General features: G+C 43.7%; 1 protein-coding gene across 2 annotated transcripts; it reads left to right on the forward strand.

The window, feature by feature from the left end:
• The first annotated feature begins 1,802 nt into the window (after positions 1 to 1,802).
• Positions 1,803 to 22,915, forward strand: yeats2 (YEATS domain containing 2). 2 transcript variants are annotated; one of them, XM_070974686.1, is made up of 30 exons: positions 1,803 to 1,986; positions 2,435 to 2,540; positions 2,660 to 2,757; positions 2,916 to 3,008; positions 3,104 to 3,337; positions 3,459 to 3,577; positions 4,134 to 4,295; positions 5,762 to 5,873; positions 6,231 to 6,275; positions 6,360 to 6,528; positions 6,656 to 6,898; positions 7,576 to 7,743; positions 8,743 to 8,834; positions 9,764 to 9,949; positions 10,058 to 10,286; positions 10,674 to 10,832; positions 11,733 to 11,869; positions 12,802 to 12,948; positions 13,784 to 13,969; positions 14,961 to 15,333; positions 15,452 to 15,586; positions 16,117 to 16,245; positions 16,566 to 16,707; positions 16,904 to 16,980; positions 17,099 to 17,178; positions 18,614 to 18,818; positions 19,426 to 19,661; positions 19,823 to 19,897; positions 20,169 to 20,242; positions 21,468 to 22,915. In XM_070974686.1, exons 2-30 carry the CDS (start codon positions 2,441 to 2,443, stop codon positions 21,574 to 21,576), a joined length of 4,314 nt encoding a protein of 1,437 aa, XP_070830787.1. In that variant the 5' UTR covers positions 1,803 to 1,986; positions 2,435 to 2,440; the 3' UTR covers positions 21,577 to 22,915. The 2 variants fall into 2 exon arrangements, with proteins under 2 accessions (XP_070830787.1, XP_070830788.1); XM_070974687.1 differs by lacking the exon at positions 16,117 to 16,245 and having other exon boundaries at positions 1,836 to 1,986.
• The last annotated feature ends 116 nt before the right edge of the window (positions 22,916 to 23,031 follow it).

The following is a 23,031-nucleotide window of genomic DNA, read 5'->3' on the forward strand; positions in this document are numbered from 1 at the left end:
GGGATTGAGCAACTTGCGCTGCAATAAACATTCATGGCCCTCTTTTTGTCGCTTCTCGTGTTGTGATTTATATACCCTGCATTATGGTTTGTTTTAATCAAAACCACAAGCATTCTTTGCACAGATTCTTCAGATTCTTATGGGCACAATGTCTCTGCATTCACACTAAATTCATCACACTATTTACACATACAGACCGGAAAACAATATATTTCAAACTTAATGTCAGTGCCTAAATTAATTGTGCTCATAAGCCATCTGGCACTGGCAGCATCCTGTCACCTCACACCCACACTCATTCTGGCGAAGACCACAAACAGGCATTAATTAATGACCCACTGTGGTGCTGCAGTAGGTTTAATTGTTCTGGCCTTAATGAAATAAATATCAATATAGATTTAAAAAAAACATGTCAACCTGACCTACATTTGAATAGCATAGAACTTCCTTAAGCAGCCTTATGTCGTGATGCACAACAGAAGAAGGAAACTATGCGCCTGTAAAATATCTCTTGGCAAATGAGCTCTTTTTATAAATGTGGCCAAAGTCAACACTGCTGCAAGAGAGGCCTCTTTACTGCAGGAGGAGGGTGATTGGAAAGGTAGAAATGTTATGTATGGGGTCAAGGACCAAAACCTCTTTGCTCCATTGAAAATTGCCAGGACATTACGGGGCAATAGTTAGAAATAATTTTGGAATTGTGTCAGAAATATGAATAATTATAAAACCATTTTTACTATCAAATGTTTTTCTGTGGCTCCCAAATGAAAGACTGATCCGCAACTGAACTGTGCCAGAGGGCTTGATGATGGTAAGGCATGTGAAACTGATCCCACAGCCCAGAATCACAAATCACTATTTGCCTCAATCTGCACAGCATGTGACACCCTCTGTCCTTAAAGCCTTGATTCAGATAAGGAGAAAAATAAAACTACATGGGGGTGGGGGGCATAACATTGATTCCTCTCCCAGGACAGATAGACATGTAGTCTATAAACATCTGTCATACAATAGATTGACATACAAAGGATGCCATCTACAGAATAGATCACATTTTGATGAAACTGGATTCAACCTTCTTTGGACAAGTGAAGAGTATGAATCCAGGAGGATGATGAGCAGTTTCGAGTCCTGGATGGAGGACAGACCACACAGACACAGAAAAGGCATTCACACAGAAAGGAGACAAAGACACACACAGTCATAGAGGGAGACAGGATAGCATCAGACTTCTTGTCAGATGACATGGCTCTCTAGTTCACGTCATGCTACCTGACAGTGCTCTCGAGCATGAACATGTAAGATTAGTAATACTTAAGGGTCTATTGCCATAGCTACTGGCCTGACTTAAAGGCAAGCATATGTGCTGTCCAATTAAATATCACTGCCAGACTGTAGTCACAATTCTGCCATTTGATAACTTCTGTTGATTTCAATTCAAATAAATAAACTCCTCATGAAATGATTAGAGGACTAAAAGTACCTGAGGAGTTCTTGTGTATTGTTACATCATGAAATGCAGGCTGAATGAGGTGATGTTGTACCTAATTATCATTTCAGTTACAGCATGTACAGGGTGGCATGCCATCTCCATTCTTGATTGCATGTCACCATGCCGTCATCTTGTTTATGTGTGACCTGTCTGGGCAGTTAACGCTAAATGCTTTTAAGAAATGTTATGTTTTTGATAATCTAATCACACAACCTAAACCCAGTGAACTCAACTGCAGAAAGATGACAATGCCAAATATTCAGAGTGCTCTGAGCAGCAGCATCTATTTTGTAGAATAGCGGTCCCTGGTGGCTGTTTAGCTGAAGTGCAAGGCTAACTATCCACTATTTAGCTTGCTTGTCCACCTCGAGATTTAGCAATTTACTAAACACGAGTGTGTAAGATGAGTATAGCATAAGGCAACGGATATGCTCTCACTGAATTAAAACACACGCCTCACAAAGCAACGTTGCTCCGCAGCACAGGGCACTCCAGTAAGTCTGCATTTCAAACAGATTGAACCGGTGTCTACAAATGTGTGCTAACGTTAGCTAGCTCGTCAGCAGTTGCTAACGTTACAGTGCTACTAGCTGCACGGACGACAGGCTCGGATTCCTCTTAATAGAGGTCGTGAGACACCGTCTGGTGGCGTAACGTCAAATATTTTTATTTATAATACTAGAATTGAAGTGTACTGTTTTCTCAAATGACTGGAGGGCAGTTTTAACGTTAGGTGTAGACGGTCTGCTAACCCACGTTAGCATAACTAGCTAGCTAGTCAGTGCTAAAGTTAACTATAGGCATGAGCTGTATTAGACAGCTTCTCTGCTAGCCGGCTAATTCCATGCTAAATACCATTACAACTGGCCTCGGGAGCATGGACGTGGCTAGCGAACGTTAGCTGTTTTGATATGCATTTTCCTAATATTTTCCTCTTTGCAGGCAGTCATGTCGGGAATCAAAAGGAAAATAGAAGGGAATGATCCCGATTATGAGGACATTTCGCTGGTCCAAAATAGCAAGAGAAACAAAGCTGCTGAACAAAATGGTAAGTCCATGCTCTGAACTCTCAGACAGTACACCTGCTTTACATATTGAGACAACTAACAAGTAACTGTACTCAGGTGATGCCGGGTCTTTTAATATGAGTCCCTCCTGCTTTTTCAGCCCGAGAAGCAGCAGTACAGAAAATTGAAACCATCATCAGAGAGCAGTTTTCGTTGGAGATGAAGAACAAAGAGCATGAGATAGACGTGATAAGCCAGGTACCTGGATGATGCTGGAAAGTGTCTTGTCTTTTCAATAAACCATATTTCACTTGTTTTGTATCAGTAATGGAGAAATGTTGTTATTGTGTTGATACAGTAATTGACTTTCAGAATTAAAGTAGAGCATTCTGGCTCATTTTTCCATTTCTCTGCAGCGACTCAATGAAGCCAGGAGGATGATGGACAAGCTAAGGGCATGCATAGTGGCCAATTACTATGCCAATGCTGGAATCACAAAGCTGCCAGAGGTAAAATCCCCCATATTCTTGTTCAGACAGCCGTCAGCTGTTGATGGCTGTTGGATAGTACAGTAGAAGTAACAACCATTTTCTCTGTGTCCCAGCATGCTCCCAAGAGTGACCCTGCCGTGTTGAACCATCCAGCCATCCGCAAGTTCCTGGAGTCCCCTTCCCGTTCCTCTTCCCCGCTCAACCAGGGCTCTGAGACTCCTTCTCTGGCCCACTCAGAGTCAGAGTCCCTCTCGCAGCAAGGAGAGGGAGCTGAGAGGGATGGAGAGGGAGCGTGGAGAGAGGATGGCAGCAGGCAGGAACGCAGACCTGGACGCAACACGGGCAAAGTGAGTTCAACTGAGGAAGGTGACAGGGTTGGTGATTATTTTGTGGATACCAAGCAGGTATCCGTGTTAATCTTGAATCTTTTTATCTTTCATCTGTTATGTTCTCAAATATTTGTCATAGGATACGTTTGGCGTTCCATTGTCCATTGGAGCAGAGCAGAGGGTGACATACCACACCACTGGAAACGAGGCGTCTCGGCTCTATGCAAAGAAGACAATCGTAGTGGGAAATGTGTCCAAGTATGTAACCAGACTAAGCAAAAGTTTTAGCTCTTCAGAAAGGATTTGAAAGATTTGACAATAGGTGAAATCTATGAATGTGTCATAAGCCATACATTGACTAAATTTTTGGGTACGTACAGTAGTTACCCTACAGGAGTTGTTGAATTCATTTAAATATCGCAGCCAATTGTGACAACTGAATTGTGGTAGAGCTGAGGCGTATTTGGTTTTTCTATGCGCAAAGTCTTGATGCAGTTTGAAAATGCCTTTTTAATTGATTTGCTTTCCCTTGTGACTGTTTGATTCAGTGCAATACTAAGTACACATTAATTCTAGGAAGCTTGATTTACAAGGTCCATGTACCTCTTGTACACTAAATGTCTTTGGGGTTAAATGGGATAGTAATTTCTTATGTGCTACAGTACGTAGCTGTACTGTACATAAGAAGGCTTGAACCTGACCCAGAAGTCATAGACGGTTGATAAAAGATAAATGGGATTTGGTGAGCTGAGGTTGAGCTAGAGTTTTTCTTTATTCCTTCTGGTTGTTATTCCTCTTTATCCCTCATCTTCAGGTACATTCCCCCAGACAAGCGGGAAGAAAATGACCAGTCGACCCATAAGTGGATGGTGTACGTCAGGGGCTCCAGGAGGGAACCAAGCATTGACCACTTTGTGAAGAAAGTCTGGTTCTTCTTGCATCCGAGCTACAAACCCAACGACCTAGTGGAAGTCAGGTTTGTGCTACATATTTTTGAATATTGTTTTTCTATATATTTGAGACAGAATAAGTGTGTTTAAGTACTTCTCAGTCATGCACACATTTCCTGTTTTTGCCAGGGCTCCTCTCTTGTTCTAAAAATTAGCACTTGGGTGCTGTTTTATGTGGTTACCTCAGGCAACAATAGAAGTCAGAGAGACAGGGACAAACTTGTTCCATTAAGATTTACCCTCGCAGTGTTTTGTTGCCCATAGACACAATGTTTACGCTTTTATTATTATTCTTGGTCAGTGGTTTGCCCCACCTCTTTCCATGCACTACTTTTCAAACTGAAGGAAGTAAGCAAAGCATTTTGCATAATGGCACCTGGAAGCATAAGAGAAAGGCTTTGTCATCAGGTGATATTTTATTTAGGACAACTTTCAGATCAGCCTTTAAGAGCAAAAACAGTTTGCTGATATTCACATTGTGTAACGCACACTCAGCAGTAAACAGAGGGAAAATCATTTAATAAACATTGCCCCCTTGTGGATATTTGAAGATGCAGATCTAGCTCAAAGTTAAAAAAACAGTATTTCTCTCTGAGTGATAAAGAAATCCTGCCTGTGGCTACAATTTATGCAAACTAAGAAAAGACATATTCATTATCCAGATTGTACACGCACATCATTAGGTGAGGTCTGTGATGTCATTTAGCACATATGAGTCAGAAAAGAAGTAACCATTAACATGACTAATAGTGGGCACACCTAAATCCTCCACACAGTGTGTTCACCCAGAAAGACATGTGTTTGAGTGTTTGCCTCAGCCCAAAACTCTGAGGTGTGTAGGCTGGTTTTACAGAGTTCATTAAGGAATCGCTTAGAAGAACTTTTGGATTTGAATTCTGTAGTTAAGATGTCTCATTTTAGATTTTATCCTTGAAAAGGATAAGCCTCTGGCGTCTGAATAAACGATCTCTTTCATCAGTCAGCAGTCTTATCCTGAGCTGTAGCCTCCTGGCTGTTTCAGCTGACAAGGCACTCACGTTGCTGGAGCAGCCTCTCATAAGCCCCCACTGACTGACTCAAGTCTTCATTCCCAGTGAACCCCACACAGGCCTGGTGCTCTCTGCTGACTCTCGACGCAGCCTGAATGTGGATGAAGGGATGAATGGAAGTCAGAAAAAAAACAAAAATGCGTCAGTCGTGGGATATACTTGCATATACTCAACATAAAATGCATGCACATGCCCTTGTCAATGCAGGCAGTCGGATCAGTTTCTGTTATGTGGGGATGAAAACCTCAAGCTTCAAAGGGGGAGAAGAATAGAGCCCTTCAAGCCATTGATTTTAAGAGATTATTTACTCAGTCAGAGCCAGGGTGGAGCTTACATTTTGTTTTTTAACCAAGTCAGTGTGATGTCTCCTCTGTAGATTTTCCTTCTCCAGATTTGTACTTTGATGACGTTACATAAGGTTTTCTGAATGTGTCTGTTCTCAGTGAGCCTCCCTTTCATTTAACGCGTCGTGGTTGGGGTGAGTTTCCTGTGAGGATCCAGATCCACTTCAAAGACCCTCGCAACAAGCGTATTGACATCATCCACCAACTAAAGGTCAGACCAGATCATAGACCACATCGTCAGACTTAGGCACAGTATTTTTCCACACGCAGTTTTAACTGAGCCTCTTATAGACTTCCTGATGCATCTGATGTCCTTTGTATTTGAACATATCCAGTGTAGGGACTTTTGGCATAATTAGTATCTATATTGCTGAAGGCACACTGTGTGTTACAACTAGTTCAGAAAACCTCATGAGGATTGAAGTTATTTTAGTCATTATTATGAGCCAACATCTACAGTTTATTACTTTTTAAGACTTAAGACTTTTACAGCTATTAATGGTGAAGGTACTCTATAACCTAAACTCCATAAAAGTCTTCATTTTGACCTGCCTTTTTTTCCCTACAGCTGGACAGAACATACACTGGGCTGCAGACACTCGGGGCAGAAACTGTAAGTTCGAAATGTTCACTCTGTTTCCTGCAGTGACTTTTTTTCTCAGAGCTTCACTCTGATGATGAGCTATTTTTGTTCCAGGTGGTTGATGTGGAGCTCCATAGGAACTCTCTCGGGGAGGACTACATCCCTCAGCCCTCTTCCTCCAAGGTGACTCACAGAGCTTCCAGCCCCGTGATGGCTGCCTCCCTGACTCAAAGTTATGGACGCTCCAGTTCTCCCATCTCACATGATGCCAGCGCAGACAAAGGTACACACACACAGACACATTTATCTTTTCACACAAGATCACGACAACGTGAGTCTCTTTAATTGGAAGCCCTGTTTTTTTCCATCTGTAGCCCTCAACTGAAAAACAGTCTCCAATTTCCCTCCAGGTTTCATAAAATCAGAGACGGGGAGGCCTGCAGGTGGCCATAGCTCCAGCCTCACCGCTGGTGAACGCACCCCGACCCGACCCAAAGTCGGCGACAGGATCACTCTGGGCTCCCACGGCAACTCGGCCTTCCAGCCCATCACAGCAAGCTGTAAGATCGTCCCACAGGGACATCCGCCCAGCCCTGCTGAGTCTCCCGGGAAATCATTCCAGCCAATCACCATGAGCTGTAAAATAGTTTCAGGTAAATGTCTGGCCAGTTTACAGCGACTTTCATATCTTTACACACTGCTTTCTTCATAAATAATAATTTTGTGAAATTGGATTTTGTCACTCAAATGTCATAATTTAGCACAGCCTACTTAAAACATTGGAAACTCAGACTTTATGTTATGTTTATGTTATGTAGGTAAAGTAAGACTGTAAAAAAAAATTATAAGAATGGTTTCTGCAGAATATCAAGAAGTCTTTACCTCATCTTACTATCATGGATAAAGTAATTTACTTTGGGCCAGATTTCTCCAAATTCAATTAATGTCTACTTGACAAGCAGTGATGTGAGTGTCAACACTGGAAGGCTGGTGGCACTAAGGCCGCTGAGAGGGGAAACATGTTCAGATAATATTTCTCATATATTCATATTGCAAAACAGTTGCATGAAGTCTGGGAACCCCTACCAAAGCAAGCGTATTAGTTTTAATGTTGCCTAAAGGCTGATAGACATTCAGTCTGTCATTTGATGTGCTTGTATGTATTTTTGCACTCATTCTCTTCGCTGAGCTTCCATCCGAAATCTGATTTGACATGGTGCTTCCCAAAGCATTCATGTGCTTGGAGCTTGTTGCATGTTAATTTGATATTAATATCCTGAAGGCGAATTATTCATCTAATAGCCTGAGCGCTTCACTTTCTCCCCCACAGGTTCTCCCATCTCCACCCCGAGCCACTCTCCGCTGCCTCGCACACCCACCACCTCCACCCCTGTCCACAGCAAGCAGAGCTCTTCATCAGTGCTCAACAACCCCTACATCATTGTTGACAAGCCAGGCCAGGTGATCGGCATGGCTTCCTCATCTGCCGCCTCCACAGGTACATACCTCCTACTCGGTGTCAAAGTGCTCCTTAAAATCGGAAGTGGACCTGCAGCGAAATCGAGCAGCAGTGTCTGAGCCGCCCACACGGAATATAAAAATGGCTATGAGGATTGTACTCTGTAGCTGAACGGATGATGAACAATACCCTCTAGACTCTTCCCTTTTCTCTATTTGGTGCTTCTTGCTTGTCCTCGTTTACCCGCTCGTACTTTGTTACCTAGCTTTGTACTTCCCACCTTCTGTTTTTTTTCTGTGTCTCTCTCTTTTGTCCCTGTTTTGCACTCATAAAGTATGACGTGTGGTGAGCCAGCAGGATGGTTGCTGGATGAGAGGTTACCATGGTGACTGAGCTGCTGTGTTTCATTGCCAGATTGGGAAGATGAGACCCAAGGCTCTCATCAAGTTTTGTGTGTGTTTGTGTGTGTTGTTCCCCATAAGCAAGGTGCGCAATTATCTGGAGAGATGATCGCTCACTGTCAGTGTGCACTTCATGCCTGCGTCACCCCGTCATGAAGCAGAGTCATTCTTACCTCACCAAGGCTCTTGTATTTATTTCCTCACATCAGCAGCTCCAGTTCATATTCCACTTAGAAGCTCTTTCTCCTTGATTGCTCACTTTCTCTCATCTACTCAGCCACTCCCACACTTCCTCCGAAAGTGCACAGCTCAACCAGATCTGGCAGCATTGCTGGAGTGCTATTAAGTGATGTTCTATCAAGCTGGATGAGGTTGATGTGGGTGTTGTGGCTGATTCATCAATCATAGGATAAAATAAATTTTAACATAAGGAACGAAACTTTAGCAGTTCCTGGTTCTGTGAGTAGATGCAGCAGCCAGCACCCACGCTGAGCAACCCTGGCATGAAACTGTCACCTCGTACCATAACAGCCTTGATGTCTGTGGAAGGAATGGCAGGAACTGCAGTGAGCCATCACCCATACAGTCATCTCCTCCATGACTTATTTTGTGTGTTTTTGTGTAAATCATTTCACAGGAAGCCCCTCTGCCAAACAGTCTGCTGCTCAAGGCACTCGCTCTCCAGCGCCCAAAGTTCACACTGGTACCTTCCTCTCCTCAGGGGTGAAGGTGAGTCGGTCGAGTCTTAATGGTTTCACCCATTAACAAAAATGACTTTTCTAATAATTCGGCATTTGAGCCTATGATAACCTTTTTGATAGTGACAGATGAAGAAGCAGACAGGAATAGAGAGGGGGATAGAGAGGGGTATGACATTGCCTGCTGCAATCGAACCAGAAACAGTTGAGACCATGATATATGCGCCGTAGCTGTTCGGCTACCAAGGCGCTCCTAAAACACCTCTTTTTACTCATCTGTTCCTGTCAATGTGAACATAGCCTGCCCCTGTAGTATCTGTATCTTTAACAAAGCAGAGAGTGGTATTAATAGTAGGCCAGGGTGCTATCTTCAGCAGATGCGAGTGCCTTGGCAAGCTATTTAAATGGGACATCACTCTGACGATAGGAGTGGGTGCTGGGAGCTTTGCAGGGAGAGAATTGTATGGTTTCTGTTTCGCTCAGTGTCAATACCCCACTGTAAAAACCTCCCACTCCCATGTGCTCTTCATCCCATCATTACCACTGAAGAATGAAACACAGATTCTCTTAAAATTTCTGTTTTATCACAGTGGTACTTTCATTGGCTCAGATTCTGTCTCTGTTGTAGAACTAAAGGCCAGGGCAGATGGGGATGGATGGGGAATATAAGAACATCTCCTTGATGAATAAATGATGATGCTGATTATCAAAAATCTGTTTTAAACAACCATGTCTTCTTGCTGCTCTGCAGTCTGTAGCCTGTTGAAAAAATAAATGAGGTCAACTCAATGATACAGTCAAAATGGATTATGTTGATCACTAAATTATGCATTTTTAAGTAGAAAGTCAAATTCCCACCAATTAAAACAGCTGCAGTATTTACAAGCGGTTGTGGTTTATGGCAGTGTGGCCTTCCTGCTCCATTCCTCTCCATGTGCTCCACGCTCACTTCTTATGCAGGTTATTATCAAGCAGGAGCCGGGGGAAGTTTCAACACAGCAGCAGCAGATGGTTTCCACAGTAACCAGCCAGCAGCAACCTGCTGCTACACCAGCGCACCAGTTTGTCGCAGTGAAGGGAGGTCACATGATCTCCATGTCGGCCCAGAAACAGGCAGGAGGGGCCACAGGGGCCACAACTGGCAAGGTCAGTCTCTCATGCCTAAACCAACACACTCCTACACAGAGGCACATCGACCATTTACATGTTGCTCAAAAGACTTTTACTCAGAAACTGCACTTCTCTCATGTCTAGATGTTAGGCATTCCTGTTAGCTCCACGCTTCAGTCTGCGGTCAAACAGGTGGCTATCAGCAGTGGACAGATTCTGGTTGCCAAGGGCAACCCATCAGTCTCCAAGGTGATGGGTGGGAAGCAGGTTTTGGCTCAGGGAGTTGCTAAAGCCATCGTCAGTGGAGCCAGTGGCATCTCCAGTCAGCAGGCTGCTGCCAAGGCAGCCGGAGGTTCAAGTGGAAAGAGTGGAGGTCAGAGTTCACGCTACTAACTACTCAACTCATCATAAAACACACTTTATTCAAACTGGACAGAAACAAAATATAGTCTTTCCACATTAAATTTGCCACATAAAATGACAAAAAATTAGTGATGGACTCAGCCAATCAGCCGATAGCTGATATATTCGTCCAATCACCCAATACTGCTACTGTCTTAGTAATTATGAGGAAAAATAATTTCTCAAAGGTGTAGGGTCTGTCGTGTACATAAGCTTGTACTTGGACTTAAGTGTTCAGGTTCAGTGAAGGGAAATATATTTATGCTGAATATTAAGATTCATTTCCTTTTCCAAACTTTGCAGTGCGATTTCAGAGGGGGGTGAATAATAATTTTCTTCTTTGTGTGCATGTCCTTAGTGATGGCTACTCTTCAGCTTCCAGCCAACAACCTGGCCAATCTGGCCAATTTGCCTCCAGGCACCAAGCTCTACCTGACCACCAACAGTAAGAACCCCTCAGGGAAGGGCAAGCTGCTTCTCATCCCACAGGGAGCAATCCTCCGAGCCTCCAGTGCAAGTGAGACACGCTGCATCTGTATTCATCTTTTACATAGACACTGGTGAAAGAACTCGTTCTTAATCCTCTTTGGGTTAAGTTGGACTTCCTGGACACCAGATACACCTTAGACAAATATGTAAAACCTCACTAGTGCAGCAACATTAAGGCCACAAACAGCCCTGTAACTCTGGTTTCAGTTTAGGTAGAATGCCTGTTGCTGTGAATACATGATTGTCAAATCCTCAGATATATTACAACCTCCACTTTGATAAGTGTTTCCTGGAAGAAGTCTTCAATTTGGGCCTATATGATAATTTAATGTCCAATCATATTATTTCTTAGCAGGTGTGTAATAGCTTATATTGCAAGGTTTTATTAATGTAAATTAGTTTTTCTTGTGTGTCTCTAACATGGACAGTTGAGATTGGTAGCCTTTGGAGTGGTTTGGGACTAACTGAAACTAATACATGAGTGTGTAGGTGACTCAGTATCTGGGGTCAGTGTCCCAGCCAAATGACATTTTCCTCCATGCCTCAAGCTGTAGACACTGTATTAAAAATGTTGTTGCTCTCGGCTCATCATAAAGTTTGGGGAAGAGTAAGAAACCCAGTTCTGAAGTGACTTACAGATTTTGCCTGCGACAGTACCTTCTGGACAGTGACTCAGTCCTTGTCATCTATTTCTTTCTGCAGTTTTTTTGAACGTGTTGTGTGAGCTAGACTCCCTCACACAGTCCACTTCCTGTCAGATACAGAGATGTAGCAGCATCCTATATTTGATTTGATCGCTCTGCTGCAGAATCGTTTGTCAAACTAAAATTACTGAAAAATGGTGAATAGAAGACGAGCCGTAATTTGAGATAAAGAGTAACAGGATTGTTTGTCAGATTTGAGACTGATGTGGCTGTCTGAAATTTAGGTCAGCAGTCCCAGAGCAGCTCGTCGGCAGGCGCTGGGGGCTCTCAGACCTCCTCCTCCTCCTCCTCCTCTTCCTCTTCCAGCAGTCTGCCTTCGAACCTCTCCTACACGTCTTATATCCTTAAACAGACCCCACAGGTGGGTAGAAACACATTTACGCTACACTATAAACAAACCTTACAGACATGCATACTCGAGTATTAAAAACATTCTCTTTGATGTCTTTTTTGTGTCAATGTGGATTCTCATTTTTGGTGCATTAGTATTAATTTGCTGGCATATTTTCAGCAGTGTTTGAATAAGTCTGAAGGAATCTGAAGGTGCTTTCACATAAGCCATTTTAATACTCACCACAGTTAAAAAAAAGATGATTTTAGATTTTCTTCCTCCATAGCGTGACATGCCCATTCTGCAGATTGTTTTCCTCTGTGACTGTCAGATGTCGAGCCTGCTGTGTTCTTAATTAGACACATTCATTATAGCAACATTGATCCTGTAGCCAGCTTTAGATCAGTGCTGCCTGTGCATTTAGTCAACAGAATACAATGAAGTTATCTGCACAGGTTTTCACTGACATTTAAAGTAAGGAGCACGGCTGAGCTTCCTAATAATGATCAATCTTCAAGGATAAGAGTGTTTTGTGAGTTTGTCTCCTTAAACAGGTAAAGGGCTTGTGTCTACACACACACATACACACACAGACATACACACACTCCATTGAAGAGCTAAAAGCATGATGAATTGATTTCAAAGATGGCAATTTAAATCAAATTAAATCAATTAAATCAAATGTAAGCTATTCGAATATATAAAAGATGAACCAGCTGATGTAATAGATGCATTTTACAAGCCTAGAATCATCATACCTTACACTTATGAACATGTACAGCATAATATGGGTTACATGTTAATCTCAGCTTTACGATTGGTTTTAAAAGGTAACTGCACCTTGTTTTGTTCCTGTTTGTTAATGTTGTGTGGTTTACTGATTAAATTCAGTGTCAGTGAACTTGTCATGGTCTGCGTTCAGACTGATGTGTTCCCTAACCTTGTGTGTCTGTTTCACCCAGGGCACGTTTCTGGTTGGCCAGCCAGCACAGGGTTCAGGAAAGCAGGGGGCTTCCAGTTCAGCAGGTCATGCAGCATCATCTCCAGCAGCTGTTTCCCAGCAGGCCATCCGGGTGACAGCTGGACAGAAGGCGGCCATCTTGGCTCAGGTCAGTACAGGTAACAAGACTGAGGGCAGGACTTCACTGTATCCTCTATGGCAGTGGTGGGGACCATCTGGTCTGGTCTGCAAGACCACTTAATCCAGCTGGTGAGATAATACACACACACAAAAAAAAACCCAGCAAGTCAGTAATACAGAAAAAGCAAGACAGCAAGTAGTAGAAAACCATCTTTGAGTAGCATCTTCATCACTACCAAGCACACATTTGAAGAGGGCTGTTAGTAAACATCGCTGTGGACATCACATGCAAAGTTTGTACTATTTTGCACACCAACTGGCAGACCTAGCAGTCATCCGGGACTTGGCTGTCAGTCTGTTTCGATGGGTTCTGTGAGTGCTCTCTGATTAAAACTAGTGATTATGCTTTTGGCAGAGATCAGAGTCAGTAATTATGGCTAATTCACCTCATTCCTAAAATGCTGTTCTTACTTCCCTCTATGAATAAACTTGATGAGTTCCCTGATCTCACTTTTCTCTGGAGGAAAAAAAAAGCCAATTTCAGATGCTTATTTTAAGTGAGGAGCGCTACGATTCAAGTCAAACTAAGAGTCCCTGTATGTTTCTGAGATCGTCTCCAGACTGCATGTAATAATCCCATTGTAGCTTTTCACACTCCTTACAGTGCTTAGACTGTACCATAAATAATACACTATACACATCTAAATACTGTGATATACACTAGGCTGCTGGGGTAGCCTGGATTGAACTGTATTTTCTGCCACCTCACTTGCTTCCTTGCCATTTTAGGTATATTGATATAAACAGTTGTTGTGGATTGCAAGTGACCCTAAATTCAACTGTGTCATTTCTGTGACTGGCAGGTGGTGGGCGGCTCCCAGGGTGCACAGGTGAAGCTGTCTGATGGCTCTGTGAAGACTGTAACAGCGGCGGCAGCAGGCCACTTATCCAAGCCGGGGACGACCACATTGAGGATGACAGGGGGAGTCATCACTGCCACTAGCTCCACCCCCAGCTCTACCAGCGCTGCTGCAGCCAGCCAACAGCAGGCTAGTTTCACAGTCCTCATGTTTTCTCTTTTATACCACCTGACAGCGGGGTTGAAATGGCTTGTAAAAAGGAACAAACAGCAGTTACATTAAAAATGGATTTGAAGTATTTCTTTTATGCTTGCAAGCTGCTTATTTGGGTTTCAAGTGTCCCAGATTGCCAAACTAGTTACATTCCCACCAAACACAGTTTGATATAAAAGTTTGATTTCAGTGTTTTTATGATATGAGGATTATTTTCATGGTGAAGTTAGATGCTTTCCATTTGATGAAATTTCATTGCTTTTATGCTTTTGTGTGATAAAAGTTGTGGTGATTTGCTCCTGCAGCATGAATAGATGGAAGACAGTAGAGTGCAGGAGCAAGGTCAGTGTTGTACTCGCTACTGAGAGAGTGTAGATGGTGTGTGAAGAGCCCTAAGCAGCGGTCTGCATTTGGGTGATTACAGCTTTAGAGTCAGTGGCCAGGCCTCATTAACTTGAGAAATGGAAACACACAAAAAGTCTTCCTAAAGGCTCCAACCCACAAAAACAAATATGTATGCCGTATGTAACAGAGGAAAATGCTCACTGTCCTGAAGATGTTGACACAAACACAAAAGAGGAATACATCACTGCTTTTCCAGTTTTGGAAAAACATCCCTTTCAAGGCTGTTAATTGACATATGAGGACGCTCTTTGAGATGAATTGTTGTCTTTCCATAAAATCGGTGACCTGATCAGCATCTCTCGCTCTGGGAGTTACGTGGCACTGGAAAACAAACATGACCAAAGAAAAGACAGCCAACACTAACTATAAAGTTTGAATTTCCCAGCAGTCCTCATTATGGGACTGCTGTTATGTTGTTACAAGGAAGCATGTTGTGCACACTGTAGTAGCACAATTTGTCATCACAACAATCAGTAGGTGAAAACTCATTGAAAGAGAGCAAAATGTCAGTGTTTCTGTTTATTTGCTGACTGACAGCTGTGTTTCTGTGCACTCCCTGCAGGCTGGCGATGCTGGGAAGTCTGCCTCTCAGCACCACTCGCTCCTGGTGGCAGCCAACCAAGCAGCAGTAATCAGTGCCGCTAAGAGCGCCAGTGCTGCGGCTGGCGGCAGCCTGTCAAAGGCAGCCGTGGCCTCCTTGGTTAAGGGAGCTGGCAGCTCTGCCACAATGACGAAGAGCGCTGCGAGTTCAACTGGAGCCGTGGTAACAGTTGCCAAAGGCATCACCAACATGCCTGTCATCAGCATGTCTAAGGGTGCAGGGGTGGGCGCTGTGGTCGGTGTGTCCAAAAGCAGCGGCACGTCATTGGTCACCGCAGCCTCATTAGTCAGCGGAGTGGCAGCAGGAGGAGGGAAGACGGGTGCTACTCTCTCAGGTATGTGTCACCTGATTATCATCTGCATGTGTTTATAAGTTTAATAATTTGAACAAATCTGGTATAGGTCGAGCCACAGATTGCTCTTCATCTGGAATATATTGTGTTTTGTCTCCAGGTATGCTGAAGATCCACTCTGGAGGTTCCAGCTCCCAGCAGACAGTCTTAACTATCCCTGCCAACCAGCTGAAGCAGCTGGGGGTCGGCACTGGGTCCGGAGGGCTGCAGACCATCCTCATGCCTGTCGGGAAGGGTAAGCATGGCTGAGACAACCCACTGATACACCCAGCTAGCACGACAATCAGCCTCATCACTTGTTCATATGAAGAGTCTTTTAGAACCAAAAAAAGCTTTCCAGCTAGAAAAGCTGTGCTTGACCTCAAAAGCATAAATCACTCCTGAAAGTAGACAAAAGGCTGTAGCAAGTGTATTTGAATAAAACATGAAGCAGTGTTGGCTTTGGTTGCGTTGTGGGTGTACCGCGTCTTGTGCAACACATTTCTGAAGAACAGATGCTGAAATACAGCATGTTGTTCTCTCAGATGAGTTTAAAAGAGAAAGACTAAAGTAGCAACATTATCCACTTTGTCTTTCTGAAATGACGTTATTTAGTTAATACATGGTGTGATTTATTTCAGATGGATGCTCAAACATGCTGTAGATTCTCCTCTCTGCAGTAAACCATCTTCCTCCCCTCTCATTTTCCATCTTACTGTTAAGCCTATTTACCTAATGGGCCATTGATCCATCCTGTGTGTGTGTGTGTTTTTCTTCTGTGTATAGTAGTGTCTAAAGGCCCAGTCTCCAGTACTCCTTACTCCTCCTCCACCACCCCTGGAGCAGCTGGAGCTGGAGCCTCCCCAAGCCCTGCCAGCCAGTCGTCCCCCTCCCTTGTCCTGCCTCTGGCACAAGGTGAGAGGGGTCCATCTCCACTCCGTCCACTCCTCTCATTCTTTCCCTCTTTTATTCCCAACCTCCATTTTCTTCCATTTTCTCATGTTTTGATACTAGTGGCAAAACCAAACTGAGTTTTGGCACTGTTACCAAGATGCATCTTTTTTGATGCCTTGTTTTACCGAATAAAACCTTTAAAACTAGTTTTACTTGAATGAAATATTTTACCTTCAAATGCATCAGTGTTGAATACAAACCACAAAGAACAACTTCAACCTCGAACTCAGTGGATTCATTGAAATTCATCTCTCTTTCGTGCTTTCTGTTTGCCACCACAGTGAAGACAGAGCCAGGCGCTGGCACAGCTGGTCCATCCCCCCCGGTGACCACTCCTGCCCCCACTTCTGTCCATGTTGCCTCTGCAGCCACCACAGTCAAGCAGGAGCAAGGGGCAGATAACTCTGCACACGACCTCATCAAGTAAGAGCAAGTCACGATGCGTCTTTAACGTACAGCGCATGAACTGATTCTGTTAAAGGAATTTCAGTGTTAGTATCTCCATTTCTAACTCGGTGAAGAACAGTGTAACTTCATTTATCACATAGCTACCAGTATATTAATGGAGGGTTTGAATCATTTCTGGTCGTTCACCTCACACTTGTGATTCCCTCCTCAGCACTGAGCACATAGAGACCATGATGCAGCTGCTAACAGCCGTGGTGAAGAGATTCCCTCTGATTGTGCCAGATAAGAGTGAGTGATCTCGCCTTCCAGATGGTGTGCTTTAAACCCGACTCCATATATTAAATGACAGTGAACGCTAACACGCCGGGGTTTGTCAAGCTCCTTAATTCCTTCTTTGTTCATTTAGCTGAAGACTCCCATCCGTTCTGTGCCTCTTCAACCGAGCAGTATTATTCCTGGAATATTGGCAAGCGCAGAGCATCAGAGGTGACTTTTTGTGTGTGTGTGTGTGTGTGTGTGTGTGTGTGTGTGTGTGTGTGTGTGTGTGTGTGTGTGTGTGTGTGTGTGTGTGTGTGTGTGTGTGTGTGTGTGTGTGTGTGTGTGTGTGTGTGTGTGTGTGTGTGTGTGTGTGTGTGTGTTTTGAATGCTGTATGTTGTCTGTGCCTTTGAGTGATTATAAAGCCTAAGTGGAGTCAAACTGTTGACAAGACAGCAGAGATCATTTTGTTGGCAAAAACAAAAATGGCGGAGCTGTGACAATAACGATAATCAGCAACTATTTTCATGATCAGTTCATCATTTTAAGCAAGTTTTCAGCTTACAGTTTTGGCGATTTGCTGGTTTTCTTTCTCTTATGTGATAGTAAAACTGAATATATTGGAATACATTTATAGACGACATGTTGGGCTTGAGGAAATTGACTTTTTTTGCATTTTTTTCTGGCATTTTATAGACTGAATAATTACTGATGACTGATAGGGTAAATATGGTATGTAGGCAGGTATGTAGGTAGAGGAGTGAAATGATTGGATGGGCTTATAAAAAGCCTGTAGCAGCCTGGTAGATGCCAGATTATTTTCTTTCTTTCTTTCTTTTTTACATTTTTTTTTGTCACAGCATTTGATTTATTGATTGCTGTCAGGATATAAGGAGAATTTCAACAAATATACCAAAGAATGCTTCTAAAATACTTTCTTACTTCAGCTTTAATACAGATATTTTAATGCACTTGTCGCCCTTTTTGTTAGCTGAGTGTTTGCTGCACTTCAGAAAGAGAAAGCTTGTTTTTCCAGGATTAAGTGTTACATTGAACACATTTCATTGCTCCGCTTGCAATGCAGTTTCCTTCAGTTCAGGTTTAATTTAACCTCATTAATATCTCACAGTAACAGCAGCCAGTACTAGCGGTTACTGTCTGGGTTCCAGGGTGAGGGCGTCTGTAATGTCAGTGATAATTTGCATCGTTTGCACTTTTGTTGTCTGTGTAATCTGTCTTGGTGCCCGGTGCTGGACCCCTGACTCAGCACGCTTTCTGCTTGCCTCATGTCTTCCTATCTATCTGGTCAGATGTGTATCTCTGTCTGGTTGTCTCCCCTCATCTCTTCCGAATGCGTTCATCAATAGCTCATACAGGCCAGCCCGTGTCTTAGCTGTCTATTCTCGTTCTGTACTAACATAAAAGGCTCTCAGACGAGCGCAGACCTGAGTATTTATATCTAGAGGTCACGAATTTACTTAGGGGACAGGGGACTCAAAGCACTTCATTCAGCACTACAAGGACAGGGAAAGATAGACTGCAAGGTAGCCGGTACTGCCCAAATTCATGCTCGTCGAGTGTTTGCGGTCACAAACTGGTCATCTATGTGAAGCTGATGCCTAATGTACAGTTTTACACAATAGAGTTTGCCGTGTCTCTGTGTAGCTTCAGCGAGCAGTGGCAGTAAAGCGGGTCGTCCAGGATGTGTTGGACCGCTCGCCCCGCCTGCAGGCCCTCACCCCCCCAAAGACCAGAGAGGTGGTGCAGTGGTGCCGGCAGAGGGGCTACACGCCACCTGATCTGGAGCCCCAACGCAAGAATGACGACGAGTCCATCGAGGACATCCTCACGCAGATCGACAGCGAGCCCGGTGAGTTTGTGCTTTTGGTGCACAGCTTCTACACAAGGATTCTTTACTTTGGCTTGTTCTTGCGATTTCACAGTCTGCTCGTTTCTACTTTTCAGCAGCTCAGAGCGAATCAATATTTTCCCTTTCAGTGTTGCATGTGTGGGTGTAGTTCTTCTGCAGTTTCCAGTTTGTCCAGTAATGTTTGCAGTCCAGTAGTTTGTGAGGGCGGCCAGTGAGCAGCCTCTGTGTTTTTGTTCGGCCGTGTCGTTTTATTCACAGGGACTTCTCATTAATTCTGGCTTTTGTTGCTAAAGGGTGAGAGACAAGGCTGCTCAGCCGAGTGAGTCACACACTCGCCTGAGCCAGACGAAATGACAGTCTGTTTGTGTTCTTCTCATCGCTCCTTTTTTCCCAGATATCTTGATTTCTAATTGTCAGATTGCTGAACTGGTAAAATGAGCCAATCATTCACAAAAGCAAATCCCTCTGACATTTTCTCAACTTTCCTTTTAAACACGCAGCCGCACATGGAGCCGCTGAGTCAAACACTGACGCAGTGGCCCTTCGCGTTCTGCTAGGACGCCGCTGTGAGACTGTGTGTCAAACGTACATATGATTGTGTCCACAGAGTGCCCTACGACCCTGAGCAGCTGCGAGGAGCTGGTGCTTCGGCTGGAGCAGATGCAAGCCCTGCTGAAGACCGAGCCAGAGGAGGCAGATGATGAAATAGTGGACATTGTCACGGTGACTCCTCCCTGCCAGAAACTAAAGGTCAAAGAGGAGGAGCAAGAGGCTGACGCGGAGCCCAAGTTCTTCCTGGGCCCCTGCGTGTCCGCCCAGTTTGTCAGCGAAGCAGCTCAGCAGGTCAGCAGCAGGGTTTTTGAAGGGGTAACGGAGGGAGAGTTGATCAATTCAACCAATAACATCCTGGTATTTTGCCGCTTTTAGTAACTGAATTTTTAACTAGAGGAAGCTGCACCACTCTCTCCATTTTTATATGACACTGACCCCTCTGCTTCTCCCAGATCGGGGTAACTTTCCAGCCAGTCGAGGTGGAGAAGAGTGTGTTCGCTCCAGGAGTGGAAGCCATGATTCTGAAGGTCGGTCACTATACAGGCCAGAACAGGAAAAAAAAGAAAAGAAAAGAAAAGTTGGCCATTCACAGCACCTCACCATTACCTCAACATACCCTTGACTAGAATGATGAATATACAGTATGTATAAAATGTATATCCGCACAGCATTGCGTGTTTCACCTTGTACTGTACGAGTGAGTGGGTTTCTTTGTGACTAATGGTGTGTGTGTGTGTGTGTGTGTGTGTGTGTGTGTGTGTGTGTGTGTGTGTGTGTGTGTGTGTGTACACACTGCAGGCTACTGAACAGTTTGCCAGTGACATCCTGAGAGAAGCTCTGGCTGGGGCCTACGCCAAATCCCCTCAGAACAGGTCAGCCTCTCTCTCTCTCTCTCTCTCTCTCTCTCTCTCTCTCTCTCTCTCTCTCTCTCTCTCTCTCTCTCTCTCTCTCTCTCTCTCTCATGCAACCTGCTTAGTGCTCCATTTTTCTCTTCATTCGTTATATCTAGGGCTGGTTCAGACCACCAGTGTACAACTCAGATTGTTCTCAACTTGTCCACAACAAGAAAAATTAATAATGAATGAACAGATATCCCATAATAACTGCTTCAGGACATTACTGAAGTACAGAATTTACAGCAGCTTAAATAGTTTCATTAATGACAGGATGATGCTGTACTTTGCTGCATTTGGTTGAACACTGTAGAAACACCATCTGAGCTAACTGTTTTTAGATTCTTTATTTCTTGTTGTCAAAAAAAACATGAAAACACAGAGACCAACTATATTTTCTGTGTATCCAAAGCTTAATTTATCTCATTCCTCTGTGCCATAGAGCTCCATTATTCTCCACAAACGTATTAAATGAACACATGCTCTGTGTAACCTCATCATGATAGTGAACTTGGGCACTGCAGTTTATTTTTAGTCAGTCATACATGTACCGTCCTACTGCTGTTAATACTTGGCAGAACTCCCAAAAACTGACTATTTACTCTAACTTACTATTTATTAGAAAAATGTGCGGCATATTTGACAGTGTTTTTGCTGGGATTTGTTGACAGTAAGAAAAATATGGAATAAAGTCAGTCTTACCCTTTAAAGGTTTTGTAGATGTTAGTGTAAAGAGATCCATTGGCATTTATCTCAGTGAGATCACTTAACCAAAGACGTCTGAAATACCAGTATTATTATGATTACTTTGGTTGTCAGTTCTATTATAAGCAGTTGTACATAAGGACGACTGAAAGTTAAATTAATTAAACTGCTAAATACTGGTAACATCTGCCATCTTTTGGACCGTCTTATGTAACATCTGCATGCAGAAACTGAGGAGTTGTGTCTTTGTTTGTCATTATATGCTTTGCTTAGACATCAGCAGTCTCTACCGTCCTTACATGCAGAGTATTTAGTGTGTTTTGTTCCATTTGCACGATTTAAGACAGTGAGCTGAACTGATATAGCAGACCTCAGAGTGCATTTATTCAGAGCCGAATACTCAACAAAACTTCCCATGACAAAGTCAGAAATATTCAGAAGCCAAGCAGTGACGTCCCAGGCAGGCTGAACTTTAACTCTGTCACACCGGGCTTCACAGGGCTCCAAAAGAGATCACAGCCATGAACATCCACCAGGCGGTCAGTAGCATCCCCACCTGTGACTTCCTCACCAACACACACATGGGTTACCTGTCGAAGGACAACTGAGGCATAACGAGACTGGCATTGACTTCTGACCAACACGCACAAAGATGTGAGGACTGTCTGAACTGCTGGTTATGACGGAGAGACTCTGTGAGCTGACAGCTGCTCTGCTGCGTGAAGACTCACACCTGGATGTAGTCCTGTTGCCTCAGGTTGCGCAGTAATAACTAATGTACTGTATTCATTAACTTGATCCTAGAAGGGCTCAGCTTGCTTCTCGCAGCAGCGGAATAACAAATGTTTCTAATACTCCGGGTATATTGTAACGTTTCAGGCCCAATGCATCGAGAGAAGCGGCACTGCGGGACTCCTGTTATTGGATTTTGAGAGGCTGCCATGCTCTCGCTTACCTCATAACAAGATTATTTTAATGATGAAGTGTTTTGCAGCCGGACAGCCAGCTAGACATCAGGGAAATGAAGCCTGAGTGACTTACAGGGCTCAGTGATAACATCAGACAGCTTCAGCCTGCTGTTGCATCGCCTGAACTGGAACCAGATTCAGTTCACCAGCAGAGGTGAACCACAGATTTACAGCAGGCCTGAAGCACTAATGAGTATTAGAATTCTGCAGCCATCGCGTTGATAGTGGCGTCTGGCTGGTACTCTGGGCAAAGCAAACACTGAGATTTTTCCAAAAGTGTCATTGCCATGGCAACAATGATCCGTCATCATGAACATCCTTTGATGTATTTCAGTGTTACCTGGCAGAGGTAATTATGGCTCTTGCAATACGGCTGTTTTCTAAGGCTCTTAGAAGAGGTGGCTGATTCATGTTTGTTATTTTTACGTTGGGATCTTCATCAAATCTGTTACTGGATCTAAGAATTCAAGACCATTATTTATCTTCTCTTCTTCATGACCCGGGTTCGATAGCCAGCTGAAAGTGCTTTTAAGTGTTCTGTTTTACAACCGTAATGTATCGATCATGTAATGTACACTGTGTATATGACCAATATGAAATAGATGGTGTTTTCAAATCCAGTTTTATTTTTTTATTTGTGAACTGTAATGCCCTCACAGTAGTGAGTGTGTGTGTGTGCGTGTGTGTGTGAATATGTGGACTTTGGATGTAGTCATAACAAAATGTTAAAGCATTTGGTGGGAGGCGAGCGCCCGTGTGTGTTCTGTCGGCTGATGCCACGTCAGTAATTCTGTGTCTCGTAGAGCTTTGAATTATGTTAACGTGTGGACGAGTGCAAGTGTTTGGCCCGAGTGCTTGTGACGCCTGTTCAGCCAAATTAGTTTAGGAGACGACACCCAAATGTTGTATTTTATTGTTCCAGTGCAAACCAAAAAATATAATCAATATTCTTGTAATAAACAAAGAAAAACTCTGGTTGAATTATGTCTCTTCATTGAGTTGCAGTCAGGTTGTAGACGATGAGCTGCAGTGTCTCTTCACTCAGGAGGGATAATGTGGGCACCGTTTCCACTGGAGGGTTAAAGGGCCAACACA

This window comes from Chaetodon trifascialis, chromosome 11 (genome assembly GCF_039877785.1).
Source record: "Chaetodon trifascialis isolate fChaTrf1 chromosome 11, fChaTrf1.hap1, whole genome shotgun sequence".
Lineage (NCBI taxonomy): Eukaryota > Metazoa > Chordata > Actinopteri > Chaetodontiformes > Chaetodontidae > Chaetodon > Chaetodon trifascialis.